This window comes from Meles meles, chromosome 11 (genome assembly GCF_922984935.1).
Source record: "Meles meles chromosome 11, mMelMel3.1 paternal haplotype, whole genome shotgun sequence".
NCBI classification, from domain to species: Eukaryota; Metazoa; Chordata; class Mammalia; order Carnivora; family Mustelidae; genus Meles; species Meles meles.
Genome location: NC_060076.1, coordinates 17246210 through 17266464, shown reverse-complemented (window position 1 = coordinate 17266464; position 20255 = coordinate 17246210). Strand labels below are relative to the sequence as shown.

General features: G+C 42.6%; 1 protein-coding gene across 3 annotated transcripts in view; it reads right to left on the bottom strand.

Moving 5' to 3' along the window:
• Positions 1 to 20255, bottom strand: part of ASTN2 (astrotactin 2) — an 875241-nt gene that overhangs the window by 479084 nt on the left and 375902 nt on the right. For all 3 annotated transcript variants that reach the window (XM_046023052.1, XM_046023053.1, XM_046023054.1), the window contains one exon: positions 4814 to 4981. In XM_046023052.1, coding sequence (XP_045879008.1) covers positions 4814 to 4981 — 168 coding nt within the window. The remainder of the gene's footprint in view (positions 1 to 4813; positions 4982 to 20255) is intronic.

Here is a 20255-nt window from a genome sequence, read left to right as displayed (position 1 = left end):
GAGTTGTGGAATTAAGAAAATCTTGCTTGAATTGAATCTAACAAATTGAAATAAATTTTTCAAAATGGGTCAGAGTCAAGACCCGTGAAAATATATTCAGGGATCTAATGTTCCCATTTCCACTCCTTACCTGTATATAGTCCTATCCATTTATGCCTTGAGTGACTTGTAAGAGTAGGGTGCTTTGTTGGACATTGGGGTGGGAGGATATCGAAGTAAAGGAGATACAGTCCCTGCTCTAAAGAGCTTACATTTTAGCAGGATAGGCAAATTTACAAACAATAACTCAAGTTTTAATCAGATTTTTGGTCAACAGAGAACTCTGATAATACTGTGGAAGTCATCCATTCTACCAAGAGGAAAGAAGAGGTAATCAGTGAACAGAATTTTACAAAGTAGATGATTAAAGAATGGGAGACATTTCAGGTAGAGAAGAGGAGATGGACTTCTAGTCAGAAGGTCTAACTTTGCATAGGGTGTTTGAGAGGACTATTGTGAAGATGCGCAGAGTGAAGACCACGAGGACAGTGCTCTCAGGGAAGTGGCTGAAAGCAAGGATGAAGCCAGAGCCTTCTAGCTTGTCTGGCTACTGGATGGTTCCTAGTGACCTAATTTCTCTAGAGCTGGGAAATATTTAATCTGAGTTCCTATGTAAGTGGATATGGAGGAATAAAAAAAAACTGGTATATAAAATTATTTCAAGCATACAAATTTCCTTCCTTCCTTCATCCTTTCATGATTTTCTGTGCACTAATTATATGTCAGCAATAGGCTAAGTTTTATTTTTTTTAACATTTTATTTATTTATTTGACAGACAGAGATCACAAGTAGGCATAGAGGTAGGCAGAGAGAGAAGCAGGGCTCGATCCCAGGACCCTGGGATCATGACCTGAGCTGAAGGCAGAGGCTTAACGCACTGAGCCACCCAGGCGCCCCAGCAACAGACTAACTTTTAAAGATACAGGGATAAGCAAGACACACGTTTTGAATCCCCTTTCACCAGCCATTAACAAAGCTTACAGTCTGGTGACAGACCCAGACAAGGAAAGAACAATGACAAGAACTATGACACAGGGAAGTACAGAGGCTATGAGAGCAAGAGAGGAGGGCTCCTCAGTATAGCCAGGGGTTTGGGCTGAATGGAATGGAAATAAAAAAAGAACCCTTGGTCTCCAAGTAAAAGGGGGGAGAAAGACATTTCAAGGGGGAGGAAATAGACTGTCAAAGGGATGTAGTCATGAGACGGTATGGTACCTCCAGGGAATTACAGGTCTCAGTATACTTAGAGTCCAAGGCATGGGACAAACAGAGGTAGAAAATAAAGTGACAGACATGAGCACAACTTTGTCACATAAATAAATGAACAAATATGGCAGCTGGGACTTCTCCTGTTCATGTGGAAAATGAGAGAACTATTTGGGAGGAAGAGGAAGGACTATTCAGAGTCTCGGTGCATCAAGAGTTGTGCTTGGCCAGAAGCATCAGCAATAGCTGGTACCTTTTTAGAAATGCACAGTCTTAAATCCACACTAGACCTGCAGAGGCTTCGGAAGCACTGGTTAAGAGCACAGCGTCCTGAGTTGGAATCCTGGCTCCCTATCTGCTAGCTATGCAACTTTGATTCTCTCACTTTTCTTCCCTGGCATCGATATTGCCAGTGATAAAGTTGAGAAGGTCAACCCAGTGGATTCTAGTAGCATTTTCAGCTTTGCAGGGGTGTGTGTGTGTGTGTGTGTGTGTGTGTGTGTGTGTAATTCTAGGGGATATTGGTGGGAGAGCTAATCATTTCCAAAAATGGCTAACACACGCCTCCTTCCTGAATGATCCACTGTTTGGAATTGTGGCCTCAAGCTTGCAGCTAACGGAAAAGATCAGAAACAATGAGGCTGCACCTGAAGGCAGATCAGCTGGGAAACCAAAAGGTCAGACCCTCAGGGGTTCACCACTCTACTGGGGCAGGAGGGACGCTTTATGTGGGGAAGAGAGGGTGGTGAGCCCTCCCACCAATAATCTTGCTTGCTTTTTAAGGAAAGGAAAAGAAAAAAAGGAGGATACACAGGATCAGATCCAGAGGCACATAATTCCATAAGGGCTTCCCTGGCTGTTGTGTGAGGATAATCAAGAGTGTGTTTGTGTGTGTGCGCTTGCATGTATATATGTGTGTTTGTGTTTATGTCTGTGTTTCGGGAATAAAGAGGTACGGCTTAGGGTGACAGTGCCTTAAAGCTTAAAAGTTTTAATTAAGAGAAAGAAGATTCAGCTCTCTGGTCAAATGGTACACTAGAGCTACATTGCTTTTTCCAAATGGCTTCCCCAGTAGGCCTATGTAAAGGCGGCAGAAATGTGTCTAAACAGGCTCCCAACTAAAAGATAAGATGGGATGGTGGTTAGAAAGCCAAATCCTTGCCCATCTCTGCAGGGACTCAAGGGTTAGCCTAGAGAAGCCCTGTCTTCACTCCTGAACTGTTGCCCCATGGAGAAGTGGAGGAGAGCTAGAGTAGAGGGAGCACACTCTTGACCTGGGACACTGAGAGCCCTCCCATGGGCAATGTGCAATGGATTTTCCAGGAAAGATGGCCAGACTCTTGTTAATGAAGAAAGAGATGAAGTTCCAGAGAGACTATAGCAATATAAATTGTAAGGAGGAGCACAGGACTGGGAGCAAGAACAGTTTCATTTCTAACTCATTCTGATATCTTGACAACTCTCTTCTAACTCCTATTTCCCTATTTGTAGACATTAGTAACCAGCCACCATTTATTGAACAACAAGGATGAAGAAGAGATGGTCCATTTTCTAAGCATTTACCATAAATAAGACAGTGTCTTCTGGGTTTAATTACCAAGTCTATGCTGTTGACTCACACATTTCTATCTCCAGTTAAAACTTCTTTGAATTGAACTTTTGGACCCCGATGTCTATTTTCTATCTCTACTTGATGTTTAGTTGTCATCTTGAACTTACATCCCAAATGGTAACCTTGATCCCCCACACCTCAATCCTGACCCTCTTACAGCATCCTCTGACTCAATGAAAGAGATGTCCATTCATGCACTTCCAGAATGAATCATCTGGAATCATTTCTGACCCCCTCTCTACTTCTCATCATTCATATCCAATAACGAGCCCTGTCAAATCTACCTTCTGAACATGTCCTGAATTTGACCATCTTTTCCCCTTAACCCTGTGGGTCAAGCCACTGCCCACTCCTGCCTACACTGGGATAAAATAGCACCCCTGATCATATAGTCAATTGGCCATGCACCAGCCAGAGTGGTTCCATTAAAATGCAGGACACATCATGTCACTCCTTGGGCTCGGAATTCTCCAATGATATCCCATCACATTCAGAGCGAAATCCTAAGTTCTTGTCATCCTAGATAACTCCCTGCAGCCACCCCCACGTAATCTTCTGCTTTTCGTATTTGCCTGCTACTCCTCTCCTCTCTCACCTCCATCCAACCACATTCTGCTTCCTGTTGAATCAATGGCACCCTCCTGAACTCCTGCTACAACATGCTGACCCTTGTCATTGCCTCTGCCTAGAATCCTGGCCCCCGGATAGTCATAATGGCTTCCTCCATCATAGCTTCAAGGTGCCCCGACTCAAATGTCCCTTCTCAGAGAAGCCTCCCCTGGCCACTGCATGTAACCATAGCTCCACTCGCACTCCCAACTTAGCACCTCCTCTGCTGCACCATCACCTGATACAGTACATATACTTTCCCGTTTGTCTGTTGCAGCACTGTCCAACAGAACTTATGGCAGGGCTGCAGATGTTCTACATCTGAGTTGTCCAGCAGGTAGCCATTGGTCACATGGAGTTACACAGCACTTGATAGATGGCTAATGTGACTGGGGAAGCGAATGCTGAATTCATTTAATTCTACTTAATTTAAATTTAAATAGCCATCTGTGGCCACTGGCTATCCCTGTTAGACAGTGCAGATTGAATGTCTCCTTAGAATATAAACTTAATCAGGGCATAGATTATGCCTATTTTGTCCACTGCTATATCCTCAATGGCAAGGCAAGTGTTTGCCTACTCAATACATACCTGGCAAATGGTGATTAAATAAATATACTAGGGGATTTCCATGCATTATCTCACTTAATCATAATAACAGCCTTGTGAGTTAGATGCTATTTTCACTCTCTGGTACTCACAGGAAGTGTCTTTCTGAAGAACACCCAGCTAGTGTGTACCCTATGACCAACATCTCCCATTCAAGGGGAGTAAGTCCTGGGGATCTTATGTACAACACAGTGAACAACTAACAATTCTGTTTCATGTACTTGAAAGTTGTTAAGAGGGTAGACCTTAAACGTTGTCACCATAAAAAAATGGTATATGAAATGACGGGGGTGTCAATAAATCTTAAGACGGTAATCATTATACAGTATATACATGTATTAAATGATCACAACACACACCTTAAACTTACAGAATGCACTATGTCACTTATATCTCAGGAAAGCTGGAAAAAATGACAAAGGACATTCAGCTAGTAAGAGGTGGCTAGGATCTGAGCTCAGGGATGCCTGATGATGTCCAGATTACCTTGCTTTGCTAAAACCAGACCAGATGCTCTCTGTGGTCCTTTCTACTTCTGGGATCCTGTGGTTCTGTAGAACCTTCTCCCTGGCCCAGGGACGGCAGCACAGAGTTTAACTGCCAATGGAACTGATGGGCCTTCAGGTCAAACCCCTCGTCCGTGGCTCAGAAGCCGTGACTCTTCGGGTGCAAGGTGTGCAAGCCTTCTTGCAGCCTGCCTCTGCTCTCCCTCCATCCCAACCCAGCCCATGACTCACCCGTTTCTGGGTCGCAGAGCTGCTCACAGGCATCTGTGGTTCTCTGTCCGCAGAGGTCTCTCACCCATGGGGAGGTGGCGTTGATCTGGTAATACAGGGACAGCTTGGCCGGGTTTAACCAGTCTGAGACATCCAGGTAGCTCCCTTCACTCACCACAAAGCTGCTCCCTGTGGGTGAAGGGAGAGAAAGACAGCTACTTCCTCCTCGAATGTAGGATGCAGGTGCGTCTTGCTGCGGATGTGCAGGCTGGGCAAACAGGCAGGTGCATGCAAGCGATCCCCCACCCCAGGCCCCCTGTTCTCATTTGTCTACCCACACGGACAAAGCATTTTTATAATATTCCTGTCATGGTACTGGCAGCCAGGAGAGCAAGAGACAAATCATACACAGAGACGGTTCAGCCTAGTGGAAAGAGGTTGGGCCCTTAGGACTGACAGAGACTTGGGTTCAAATTCATGATCCACCCTTATCTGCCATTGACACTGTGTGAGCCACTCAATACCTCTGGGTCTTGGTGACATCATCTGTAAATAGGAATATCAATGGAACCCACCTCATTGTTGTAAAAATGGAATAAATTAATATAGATCAAATGTTATGCTTAGCCAAGGCCTGACTTGTTTTAGTAAAGAATGCTTAAACATTAAAAAAAATTTTTTTTAAGATTTTTTTTAATTTATTTGACAGAATGACAGCAAAAGCAGGAACATAAGCAGGGGGAGTGGGAGCGGGAGAGCAGGCTTCCTGCTGAGCAAGAAGCCCAGAGTGGGGCTCCATCCCAGGACCCTGGGATCATGACCTGAGCCAAGGGCAGACGTCTAATGACTGAGCCACCCAGGCGCCCCAAAAGAAATTTCTTAAAAAGATTTTACTTATTTATTTGAAAGAGAGGGAGAGACAGTGAGAGAGCAGGAACACAAGCAGGGAGAGTGGCAGAAGGAGGAGCAGGCTTCCCGCTGAGCAGGGAGCTGATGTGGGGCTCCATCCCAGGACCCTGGGATCACAACCTGAGCCAAAGGCAGATGCTTAACAACTGAGCCACCCAGGTGCCCCTAAACATTAAAATTTAAAAGAAAAAATAATGTGCTAATATCCCCGTCACCCAGGCATACTACCCCCCCCCCAACATCCCTAACAGGGGTCATTAATGCCCACAGGGGCCGAGTGTGTGATTATTAATGGGAGAGAATAGCTGAGCAGCTTCTTGGCCTTCTGGCCTAGATTTTGTTTTTTATTCTATTAGAGAGAAAGTCAAAGAAATTCATAGCACCTCTAAGAAAAAAAAAGCTGCGCTTTTGCCATAGAAAATGCCTTAATGCTGGGGAATGATGGAGTTGGGGTGACCTGGCCCTGCAGGTTCTCTCAGACTGGGAATGGCTGTGGGCCGGCTCCAGCCAGCTCTTGTCAAACGGATCTAAAAGCCCGTGGTACAAGAACATCAGGTTTCTTTAAGAGAGGCTGCAAATTCAGACTTTGATTGTAATCAAGCAATTTGAAATAATGACTTAAACTTGTTCTTAAATTTGTGTACGTCAGGGGTGTCTGGGTGGCTCAGTCGGTTAAGCAGCTAACTCTTGATTTCAGCTCAGGTCGTGATCTCAGGGTTCTGGGATTGAGCCCTGTGTCAGGCTTCCGACTCAGCAGGGAATCCGCTTCAGGATTCTCTCTCTCTACTCCTCCCTCTATCCCTTCCCCTGCTTGCTCACACACCCTGTCTCTTAAAAAAATAAAGAGATATTAAAAAAAAAAGAACTTGTGTAAGTCAAACAAAGACCCTACACCTTGCAATCTACACTCTAAAATATTCCCCTGAACATACACATATATGTACACACATACATACACATCTATACACACATATATACATACATGAACACACACATGCATACATATATGGATTACATTACACACACAGACACACACTTTTTGAGGGCAAGGAACAGAAGCCTGTGCAGGGTGGTTGCATACTGGGTATGAATGGTGAGTGTGTGTATGCAGTAATACACAATGGTAGCCCACAACTGTTAGACAACAAAAGGAATAAAAGGCATCCAAACTGATAAAGAAGAAGTAAGACTTGCTATTTACAGATGACATGATGCTCTACATAGAAAATCCGAAAGATGCCACCAAAAAACTACCAGAACTGATAAATGAATTCAGTAAAGTCACAAGATACAAAATCAATATACAGAAATATGTTCCATTTCTACACACTAATAATGAAGCAGCAGAAAGGGAAATTAAGAAAACAATTCCATTTACAATTGCACCAAAACCTATAAAATACCAGAAATAAACTTAACCAAAAAGAAGTGAAAGACCTATACTCTATCAAAGATTATTTGACCATATACTTGAGGGTCCATATCTGGGCTCTCTATTCTGTTCCACTGGTCTATGTGTCTGCTTTTGTGTCAGTATCATGCTGTCTTGGTGATCACAGTTTTGTCATAAAGCTTAAAATCAGAATCCTAGAGGAGAACATAGGCAGTAACCTCTTCGACATTGGCCACAGCAACTTCTTTCAAGATATGTCTCCAAAGGCAAAGGAAACAAAAGCGAAAATGAACTTTTGGGACTTCATCAAGATCAAAAGCTTCTGCACACAAAGAAAACAGTCAACAAAGCAAAGAGGCAACCCACAGAATGGGAGAAGATACTTGAAAATGACAGTACAAAGGGCTAATATCCAAGATCTATAAAGAACTCCTCAAACTCAACACACACAAAACAGATAATCATGTCAAAAAATGGGCAGAAGACCTGAACAGACACTTCTCCAAAGAAGACATACAAATGGCTAATAGACACATAAAAAAATGTTCATCATTATTAGCCATCAGGGATATTCAAATCAAACCACACTGAGATACCACCTTACACCAGTTAGAATGGCCAAAATTAGCAAGACAGGAAACAATGTGTGTTGGAGAGGATGTGGAGAAAGGGGAACCCTCTTACACTGTTGGTGGGAATGCAAGTTGGCGCAGCCACTTTGGAGAACAGTGTGGAGATTCCTTAAGAAATTAAAAATAGAGCTTCCTTATGACCCTGCTTGCACTGCTGGGTATTTACCCCAAAGATACAGATGTAGTGAAAAGAATGGCCATCTGTACCCCTATGTTCATAGCAGCAATGGCCACAGTTGCCAAACTGTGGAAAGAACCAAGATGCCCTTCACTGGATGAATGGGTAAAGAAGATATGGTCCATATATACAATGTAGTATTATGCCTCCATCAGAAAGGATGAATACCCAACTTGGGTATTCATGGACGGGACCAGTAAAAAGTATGCTGAGTGAAATAAGTCAAGCAGAGAGAGCCAATTATCATATGGTTTCACTTACCTGTGGATCATAAGGAATAACATGGAGGACATGGGGAGATAGAGAGGAGAAGGGAGTTTGGGCAAATTGGAGGGGGAGATGAACCATGAGAGACTGTGGACTCTGAGAAACAAACTGAGGGTTTTGGAGGGGAGGGAGTGGGGGGTTGGGTGAGCCTGGTGGTGGGTATTATGGAGGGCACATATTACATGGAACACTGGGTGTGGTGCATAAACAATCAATTCTGGAACACTGAAAAGAAATAATAAATAATTTTTTAAAAAGACCTGTACTCTGAAAACTATAAAACACTGATGAAAGAAATTCAAGAAGATACAAAGAAATGGAAAGATTCTCCATGTGCATGTGTTGGAAGAACAAATGTTGCTAAAATGTCTATACTACCCAAAGCTTGGGGCGCCTGGGTGGCTCAGTGGGTTAAGCTGCTGCCTTCAGCTCAAGTCGTAATCTCAGGGTCCTGGGATCGAGTCCCGCATCGGGCTCTCTGCTCAGCAGAGAGCCTGCATCTCTCTCTCTCTCTCTCTCTCTCTCTCTCTGCCTACCTCTCTGTCTATTTGTGATCTCTCTCTGTCAAATAAATAAATAAAATCTTAAAAAAAAAATGTCTATACTACCCAAAGCAATATACAGATTTAATGTAATCCCTATCAAAACACCAACTGCATTTTTCACACTACTAGAACAAACAATCCTAAAATTTGTATGGGACTACAAAAGACTGTGAGTGGCCAAAGCAATCTTCAAAAAGAAATACAAAACTGGAGGCATCACAATTCCAGACTTCAAGTTATACTAAAAAGCTATAGTAATCAAAACAGTATGGTATTGGCATAAAAATAGACAGATGGATCAACAGAACAGAATAGAAAACCCAGAAATAAAGCCACAAGTATATATCAATTAATCTTCAATGCTGGAGGAAAGAACATAAAATGGAGAAAACGAGTCTCTTTAAATGGTGTTGGGAAAACTGGGCATCTACATGCAAAGAATGAAACTGGACCACTTTCTTACACCACACACAAAATTAAACTCAAGTTGGGTTGAAGACTTAAATATGAGACCTGAAACCACAAAAATCCTAGAAGAGAGCACAGGTACTAATTTCTCTGATATTGGCTATAACTTTCTAGCAGAAAAAAGCAAAAATAAACTATTGGGACTATATCAAAATAAAAAGCTTCTTCACAACAAAGGAAATAATCAACAAAACTAAAAAGCAACCTACTGAGTGGGAGAAGATATTGGCAAATGACATAACTGATAAAGGGTTAGTATCTAAAATATATAAAAAATTTACTTAACTCAATACCCCAAAAATGAATAATCCAATTAAAAATTAGGCAGAAGACAAGAACATTTTTCCAAAGAAGACATACAGATGGCCAACAGGCACATGAAAAGATGCTCGACATCACTCATCATCAGAGAAATGCAAATCAAAACCACAGTGAGATACCACCTCACACCTGTCAGAATGGCTAGAGTCAAAAACACAAGAAACAACAAGTGTTGGCAAGGATATGGAGAAAAGTTACCCCTCTTACACTCTTGGTGGGAATGCAAACTGGTGCAGCCACTCTGGAAAGCAGAGTAGAGGTTCCTCAAAAAGGTAAAATTAGAATTACCTTGTGATTCAACAATCTCACTATTGGGTATTTACCCAAAGAATATAAGAACCCTAATGTAAAGGGATATGTGCACCTAATATTTATTCCAACATAATTTACAATAGCCAAACTATGGAAGCAGCCTGAGTCTCCATCAATGGATGAATGGATTAAGAAGATGTGGTGTGTGTGTATGTATGTATATGTATATGTATGTACATGTATATATACATACACACACATACATACAGTGGGATATTACTCATCCATTAAAAAAAATGAAATCTTGCCATTTGCAACAATATAGATGGTATTAAGTTAAGTGAAGTAAGTTAGAGACAAATACCATATGATTTCACTCATATGTAAAATTTAAGAAAGAAAGCAAACAATCAAGGAGATTGAGAGAGAGAAAGGAGAAAGAGAGAGAAACCAAGAAACAGACTCTTAACTACAGAGAACAAACTGATGGACAACAGAAAGGAAGTGGTGGGGGGATGGGTGAAACAGGCGAAGGGGATTAGAAATACACTTATGATGAGTACCGAGAAATGTACAGAATTGTTGAGTCACCATACCGTACACCCGAAACTAATATAACAGCACATGTTAACTATACTGAAATTAAAGTTTTAAAAACTTAATAAATGAAAAAAAACAGAGAAAATGTACATAAAATATATTAAAAGTCAAATTTCACAGGGGGAATGAAAAAACAAAAAGTTCAGTCAGGACCAAGCTCCACAATGCCAGTCTTGGAGAGTAGTTCTAGATTTATGGCTGATCTACAGACCTCACCAGCAGGAGACCTTAAATTGTTTCACAAAGGGGCACCTGGGTGGCTCAGTGGGTTAAGCCTCTGCCTTCGGCTCAGGTCATGGTCTCAGGGTCCTGGGATGGAGCCCTGCAACAGGCTCTCTGCTTGGCAGGGAGCCTGCATCATCCCCTCTTCCTCTGCCTGCCTCTCTGCCTACTTGTGATCTCTCTCTCTCTGTCAAATAAATAAATAAAATCTTTAAAAAAAATGTTTCACAAATAACATGACTCAGCTTCTCTCTGCATTTGCTTCTCTTTACCTCACCATCATCCAATGAAACCTTTCCTTATATTCAGTTTAAGAGGAACTCAGCTACAGAGCATCATATGGGTTTGACAGCAACCTCTCTGTCAGGTCACAAGAGACCTTGCTGGCTGACCACAATGGTTGGGTTCCTGTTGGCCTTGGTGACTAGCTGTGGTGCAATGGGCAATGGTCAGGGCGGTAGGATCATGTCAGACCCTACCTGAATGCCCTGAGGACCTCAGATTCCAGAAAGGGTAAGGGCATGGCAGGCAACATTACCTTCCCTAAATCACACAGATGATGTGATTTCTATAATTTTATAGAAAGAGTTCCCCAGTAGAAGCACAGTGGACGATATGACTTTTGGTGAGGAGGAAAGAGGATTCTATGTGAAAAGCATAAGGCATTGATAGCATCAAGCTCAGAGATGAGGAAATGACCACATTTGAAGTTGGCCTTAAAATCTTTGGCAACTAAAGCAAATAAAAAGGAAAAAAGAAGAAGTCTGCTGGATTCCATATTTCAAATTTCTGGCAAGGGAAGATATGCAAATCTATCTGCAAAGCCATATTTTCCCCTCTGGAACTAAGCCCGCTCAGAAACATGTCACATGGGTCCCTGTGCAAGGCACCGCACATCAGTATCAACCACAGATTTTTCTTTTAAAAAGCACAGTCATGCTGTTTAAATGGATAATTCTTGTATTTATTCTCACTAAAGACTGAGGGATGGATATTGAATTGTGTCCCAGGGCTGAGTTTGGCTAATCCCACTACTTCAGGAAAGCTATGCAGTGCAGTGATGCAGAGAAGAGAGTCTGCAAGACATGTGTTCAGATCTTCCCTCTGCTACTCACAAGCTCTGTAAACCTGGGCAATTCCTCAGTCATCTCCCATGAAAAACGTGGTTACGGACTTTTCCTTCGTAGGGCTGATATAAAGATTAAATGAGACAATGTACGTCTCTTAAGTCACGTTTACCAGAAATGACACTCAAAGGCAGAGATTGGCATGTGGGAGGTTTGCTGGGGGTTCCCTAGTAAGGAACAAAGAGGAACTGAGCAGAAGGAGAAGTCGAATCGCCATGCAGTTGGAGCAAAGCCCTTAGCTGACCCCAGGGGAAGTTTTGGAGATGGGATGGTCCTTCAGAGTTGTCCTGAATCAAAACAATATGTCACGCCTTTGTACCCCCACATTAACCAGTCATAGGCTATGGGCTAGCCTTGGGGAGGGGACATGTGCTTAGGTGAAGTGGTCCTTTTCAATGAAGGACATTTCTCCCAGAAAGATGCAGAGCCAGTGGTCGACCACCAACATTCCTGGAAGCTGGAGGAACAGTGTCTATTTTCTAATGAGAGATTTGGACCCAGAACAACGACATCCACTATAGTATGTGACGTTCACCAGCACATTGTGAAATCTCAACTCACAGGAGCTATTTTAGTTATTATTTGGATTTCTTACAAACTTACAGAGCTCTGAATTCAATACTGGTTAAGAGAGCTCTCTTAAACATTAGAAAAGAGTCTCTGTGATAGGGAATGACTCAGGGCACCTGGATGGCTCAGTCAGTTAGGTATCTAGCTCTTGATTTCAGCTCAGGTCATGATCTCAGAGTCATGAGTTTGAGCCCTGAGTTGGGCTCCATGCTGGGCATAGAGCATGGTTAAGATTTTCTCTGCCCCCCTCCCTTAGTCCCTCCCCCTGCTTCTGTGCATGCCCCTCTCAAAGAAACACGTAAAATAATTTTTTTTTAAAGGGAGTGACTCAAAAGTAGGTTATCATCAACTGCTTTTAAAAGGTATTCTACCAAGCTAACTGTTGGTTTAATGGCAGAAGGGAGTTACCATCCCTTGAACGCCCTCTCTATTCCAGACCCTGGGATGAATGTGTTACAAATCCTGTTCTCTTAGTTCTTATAACAGCATTATGGGGTAGGTGTCTCCCCCATTTTATAAAAGGACAACATGAAGTCCAGAGAGAAACTGAATTAACCAAATTTACAACTAGTAAGTGGCTAAAGTAGAAACTGACTCTAGATTTTTCACCATCCAAAGATGGGACCTGTCCATTATTCCAGGCTGTCTTGAGAGTTGGGGCTCTGGTTGGGTATGAGGCAGAGCTGCCCTCACTGGTGGTTTTGTTTCTTTTCTGATAGTCTGTGCATCCCCCATTAGGGTGTATCTTTAGTGTGGGGTCTTTTGCTTTCTCTGATAGATAGTGCTTTCCTACAGGGAAGAGGTCATGACTCATTCATTAGCCCTTATCAATCCAGCCCTGAGTAAAATGCCCAGCACACATTAGGAGTTTAGAGAATGTCTGTTGAATGAATTAATGATCCCATAGGTTTTGGACTGACGTGTTTTCATTCTCATTAGTTTCCATAAATGGTTTTAATGAAATCAGAGTTCCATGCTTGACTAGAAGGGATCCAACTAACTTCATGGGATTGTGAGGCAGGAATGCCTTCACACTGAACCCAAAGTTTTCTTTTTCTTTGCTTTGACTTTTTGTTTTTATCCTGCAAGAGCCAGAATACAAGATAGCCTTTCAGTGTCTCCCTAGTCCCAAACCAAAACTTGAATTGACAATCAGAGCCCCTGAGCTCTCATTCAGTCCATGGGCTTGCAGTGTGGATTACCAAAGTACAGATGCTAGAAGGACTCAGTGTGAAGGAGCAAGGACATGTGGCAGGGAGATGCCAGATCAGATAGGGAGAGGAAGCAACTTCATGAAACGTAATTGCCACGACTTAATCCACACGTTCATCTAACTGACATTTATTAAGCTCCTCCTTGTATAAGAAACAGGCATGGAGAATAATTAATGGACTGAATCCATCAAGAAAATTACAGACTAACAAGGGAGATCAAATGTGTGCACAGATAGATGCAATACAACCTAGAGTGTTGGGAGCACCACATGGCAAGGATGGGCATCTCTGAGTCAAAGCAGAAGAAAAAATTGTGTCAGAGAGGAATCGCTGAAGAGTAGTTGGCTTTTAAGCTAGCTCTGGAAGGAGACGAAGGAGAACAATACACCTGGCAAAAGTTGAGTTGGCATTTGCCCCTTAAGGCTCAACTTCAGACTTGGCTTGTGCTCCTCTTCGTCTCTCTCATACTTACAAGGTGTTGCACACAATTACCAGCTAAATGTGCCATGTCATAAATTTAGTCATTCATCCATAGATCTATGCGTTTAACAAATAAAATGGCATACGATGTGCTGGCTCCTGTCTCAGCCTCTGGATGAGCAAAATATGGTGTCTGTCCCCTGAGTGCCCACCGTCCAGGAAGAGAGATCAGATTTAACAAATATAAAGCAAGTCATGAATTGCTTTTTTAATTTCCCCTTTCTTGTTCTCCCATCTAGATTGTACATTACTTGAAAGCAGACTACGTCTTATCTAACTCTGAAATCACCATAGTGCTTAGGGTTCGGTGGAGGTTCAGAAGATGACTGGAGAGTGTGTCCATGCAAAGAATGGAGCAGGGGAGAGGGAGAGACAGAGAGTGAGCACAAGCACAGTAAGGCCAAAGAGTGGCAAGCGGCACTCTATGGGTAAGCTCTAGCATTACTTTGATAATAAAAACACAGGAAAGGAATATAAATGCATTATTCCATGTGTCTCATATATCTCTAGTTTTCCAATGGACCCTGTTTTATTTTCTTGGTTTTGGATCGAAAGCACCCCTATTTTCTGGGTGCTCTGAGATTCCTCTTTGTGCTCAAATCAATCTTCCCAGAGAGCAGTGACTCTGAAATGAATCTTTGCCAAAATCTCAACTTCAAAATGTCATGTTTCCTTATTTTTCTATATATATATATATATATTTTTTTTTTTTCTTCTTCTTCCACTGGCTTGTGGGAATATACATCATCTAATTAGCCAAATGGATTTTCAGTTCAGCCCAATCGTTTCCTTATCTAGCATCAGAAGCTCAGCATTGCTCAGGGGACTGCCTGGGCACGGAGGTCCTCATTAACTCTGATCTTCAATTACATTGATTATAAGCCTGCTTCTGTAATTGTGCAGCATAGATCAGAGGTGAGCTGCAGAGCTCAGGCCACTCCATAGTGTTTTCTGAAAAGCCAGAGGCATATCGGCCCCTAAAGAAACAGAAAGCTACAGATGAGAACTAAAAATACCACGGAAGGAGGTATCACCAGACAAAATTGCCTGGCGAGCCAGACGGCAGCTGCAAATCCCTTTCATTATACCTCAAAACATGAGACAGACCTCTGAGAACCATGGATGGAAGATTTCAAAAGAAGGCTCTGGTCACAGTGGTGAATGAGAAGCAGAAGAATCAAAAGTTGTATGGTGGAAAGATGGTCATCACAAATGATGATCAGGGAATTTTTTAGCCAAATGAATTCAGCTCTTCCCTTCCCCCATTCTTTGGGAACATGTGATAAATAATTAAAGGTTTATTTCCTAATGTTACATCATGTTTCCCCATGATGATCCCATCTGTCAGGGGCTTGGACCTGGGAGAAAGGTCTTCTCAGGGTCACAGGATAGAAAACAAAACCAAGACAAAGTAGAATGAAGGAACTCACCCAACTTAAGCTCAACAGACCCATGAAGAGTGCACCCACTCCCACCTCTCTCCCCTGTCCAGAGTTTTGAATACATCCTAACACCTGCCGTTGACTAAAAGCCATTTAAGGAGCAAGTGACCAAACTCCAAAAACATGAGGTTGGAAAGAGCCGTTTGAGGGTTTGTGAGCAAGGGCAGAGACAACCCAGAGGACTGGGAGCTCTCACTCCCTGAGAACAGCAGCGATGTAGAGTCATGGGGTGGGTGTGGGGGGAAGGTTCTCTTACACGTATTTCCTGATAGAGTCATCAGTCATTTTTCCCTACATTGTCATCTCCTGATCTTAAAGCTCCGATCCCTTCTGCCATTTTCTTCCCCCTTTCCTTAGATCAACTTCAACTTATTCCTCTGTACTATCTACCTGTCCTTGCCTGATCAGCACCCTCCCCAAAATTTGTATGTTGGGAGTCCTAATGCCCAGTACCTCTGGGTAGGACTGTCTTTGGAGGCAGGTCCTTTAAAGAGGTAATTAGGGTTAAATGGGGCTGTTAGGTTCAGGCCCTAATCCAATAAGACTGGTGTCCTTATAAGAAGAGGAGATCAGGATACACACACAGAAGGAAGACCATGTGAAGACCCAGGGAGAAGACGACCACATACAAAGAAAGAATAGAGGTCCTCAGAAGAAACCAACCTTGCCAACACCTTGATCTCAGACTTCCAGCCTCGAGAACTGGGAGGAAATAGATTTCTCTTGTTTAACCACACAGTCATGGTACTTTGCTACAGCAGCCCTAGCGAACTAACATACTCTCTGTCTTATTTGACAACAATGACTTCTTAATCCCAGCATTTGCTCTGTTTATTAACCTTCATTTTTGTCATGGATCCATATGGATCACTTTTCAGAATAGAGTTTTCAAATGCATGGTATTACAAAGGGAACCGATAGTTGAAACACAGTTCTGTCCATGGATTCCCCACCCCCGCCTCCCCCAAAGATCATGAACCCCGGGATAAAAACCCTAGTCTGAGCTAAGCTATTTCCATCTATTCCACAGATGCCCAGACTGCGACCTGACCTGGTTCCAAACACTTGAACATCACTGGATGGACAAGGGAGTGGCAGCCAGATTATGATGAATATGCAATCCCGCTGAAACATGTGAATGAGATGCAAATGACAAAGAGAAGAAAACACGGAGAAGAAGTTCCACTGGCTGTTTTAAAGAGGGTCGGCCTCTTTCTTTTTGTCCAAATACTATATTTTTAAAGCACAGAAGAAGATAGAAACTTGGTTAAAATTAGAACTTTCTTAGAACAATCGCACAATAAATCATAATTTTATGAAGCTAAGTATATATTTAATTTTAAAGAAGGTTGGAAAACTTTGAGTTCCTTTATTCCAGAGGATCTCAACATTTTTTTTCCAATTATCATCTGTGAAGGAGTCTTTTTAGACAATCTATTCCTCAACCATCCCCAATCTGTGAAGTTTTAATACCACAGATATGTTGTGTATATGTGTATGTACTGTGTTTTTGCTGTACATTAAAAAAATAAAAGAGCAAAAGGAGGTTCCCTCACCCCCAGATCAATTTTCAAATCTTTGGAGGTATTCTTGTCCTCACTGAGAGTGGATGGTCTAGTTAGAGATAAACTGAGGATCAATAAAGGAAAGGGATGTGCCTAAGATCCACTGGGTCTAGTGAAATAGATACTAGCAGCTGGGAGTGAGGTAAAGGTTGGAGATGGACTGGCTTCCCCAGGGAAACAGAGCTGTAAGGTGCTGGGACTGGGCCAGAGCCCAAGTGTGGTGACCCAAATGTGCAGAGTTTGTCCCGGGATTCCATGCTGACAATTGAGAATAGATCCCATGGAGGTGAGTGTCTCAAGGCTAATAATTCTCCCTCACTGGGGGGGTGTCAAATGGTAGGTAGTAAGTTTGAAAGGTCCATGTCAGAGAAGAACATGGAAGGACTCATCACCAAATATCCCTTAAAAAGGAGCATGGAGATGGACAGGTCACTGGTATTTAGAGAATTACTTCCCAGCAAAGCTGTATCAAAGGTTTGTTTCCTCTCCCCAAATGGAGGTTTCCTTGATTTCCTCCAGGCAATTCTGTTTCCACTGTTTTCTGTCTTCCCCACTTCAAATTGTGATCAAAGTCTGGCTAAAACAGATTGCCACCAAATTCCACATGCCTTTATGTATCACCACGGTCTCGCTTCAAAGTTGAGTTAGGGATGTTTGAATCTGGACGAAAGAGGTTTGAAGTGTTGCAATTTCAAAAAATTATTTTTCTCCCCTGGGATGTAACAATTTGGTACCAGGCTGGGCAGGAGAAGAAAGGAACAAAGTCATGAATGCCTCTTGTTTTATTCTAGGTTATTTAACTTTTTTAAAGAATTCCTAAAGATTGAAGGCAACTATTTGCTTTTAATTTAGAATTTTTTTTCTTTACTTTCTTTCTTTTTTTTTAACTTTCTTCATGACTTCATTGGGAATATATGCATCAAACCCAATCTCAGTGTTGGATTTCTTTTTCATCTAAGATCAATGCCTCTTGAATGAACGTGGTGGATAGTTGTCCCGGAAACTCAAAGGTCCTGTAGCTCTGATTTGCTAATATATTAGTAACCTATTATGCACAGGGGAAGCATTCCAAGACCTACTATGAATGCACAAAACCACAGGTAATGCCAAATGCTACATATGTTTTTTTCCTATGCATACCTACCTATCATAAAATTTAATTTATAAATTAGACAGAGTAAGAGATTAATAATAGGGGCGCCTGGGTGGCTCAGTTGGGTTAAGCCTCTGCCATGGGTTCAGGTCATGTTCTCAGGATTCTGGGATCGAGCCCCACATTGGGCTCTCTGCTCAGCAGGGAGCCTGCTTCCTCCTCTCTCTCTGGCTGCCTCTCTGCCTAGTTGTGCTCTCTTTCTCTCTGTCAAATAAATAAATAAAATCTTTTTAAAAAGATTAATAATAATAAAATAGAACTATAACAATATACTTAATATAATTTATGTGAATGTTGTCTCTAAATATCTTACTTTACTCTATCACCCTTCTTCTTGTGATGATGTGAGATGATAAAATGCCTGGGTGATGAGATGAAGTGATATGAAGGACACAAGCGTTGCGATAATGTGAGGCTACCCTTGACCTTCTGACGATACATCAGGAGGAGAATCATCTGCTTCTGAACTGTGGTTGAGTGGGAGCAACTGAAACCATGGATAAGTGAAACCACCACCAAGGGGCCTCCCATGTTGAAAAATTTCCCTCTCTATCGGTTGCCCAAGTAAGCTAGGCTCTCACATGGGAGACAGAGGGCTACAGGATTAAACAGGTATGTTGTAAATCCTACTCTAGGCATTGACCTGCTGTGTGACCCAAGAACCAATCATTTAATCTTGGCAAGTCCTCCTCCATTTTCTTATCTGTACAACGGAAATACTTACTTCATAGAGATTCTATGACCATTATAGAAAATCCATTTGAATTGCCTAAGGACAGGACCATGCCTGGGGAGGGCCTCTGTGTTGCCCTACTCTGCGGGACAAAACTGACGTAGCAACCATGCACTCTATGTATAATTGCATGTTTACCAATATAGATCTGTATGTTTGTGTATTTCATATATGTACATAAAACTGGTAATCGTGCGATCATGTATGTATGCATACATGTGTGTACATACACATAAGCACAGACAATTCTGCGAGTAATTGTGTTGTATGCAGATGGTGCCTCCTGGAGCTGTGCCCCATGGCGGTCCTGCCTGGGACACAGACAACAGTTTCATTAAAAAAATAATAAGCACATTTCTCCTGCTTGCCCAACCAAGTATGCTCATTTCCCCCAAGCTGAACCGTGGCCTGTCCCAGGAGCACCATCCATTTTCACCATATCCCAGGGTGAGTTGGGGAATACAGGAATAAGGGATACAGCTTGACCATGCCGGTCAGAAGTGAAGGGACATGGCGGAGAAGAATGCCTGGCACACATTAGGTTCAGTAAATCCCTAAAGAACATACTGTGTGTGTGGCTAAGACAGGCCCTCCTGACTGCACAACCCAATGAACAGACATAGCACAAGACCTTCCAGATCCATCAGCTTAAATTTATCGCTCAACCTGCCCTGCCTCTCCCTCTTGGGGTTCACCGTCTTCTACGACATACATGCCTTTCTGCTTTTCCCAAAGAATCTGCACACACGTCAGGGGCTGTTTGGCAAAGATGGCTCACAACGGCGGGCGCTAAGAATAACCATATTAGCAATTCCTCCCGGATCTGTTTCATTACTACACTGTGGGTTCGATGCCAACCGACCAAATTAGGCCCAGGCACCTGCCTGCTTTCGCGTCTCTCGCTGTCAGTGTGCATGTGTGCATGTGTGTGTGTGTGTTCCTCTCTCTCTAGTTCTCTGGCCTTCTCTTCTCTCTGTCTAGAAATCAGTTCTGTGGGAAAAGCACAGACCCTGGGATTGGCAAAGCTGGAATTAACAAGTACCCTTCCCGCTTATTATTTGAGTGACCTCAAAAAATGCTTAATATTTCTTTTCTCAGCTTCCTCCTCAAGGAGGGAATGAATACTACTTCCCCCGGAGGCTTCGCATGCATATTAAATGTGACTGCCTGGGAACCCGACTTATTGGACGTGCTTATCAAATGGGAAGTTTTACTGCTGCCGCTGTCGCTAATCGAACTGATCCTAGAAATAGCTCTGGAGGGCAGGTATTCTTTTTATCCCCATTTCACAGATAAGAAAACTCAAGCTGAAGGAGGTTAAAGGGATGTGTCTTCAGTCGCACGGCAAGGAAGTTGATGATTCTCAAGGAGAACTCCTCTTCCTGTCTCTGA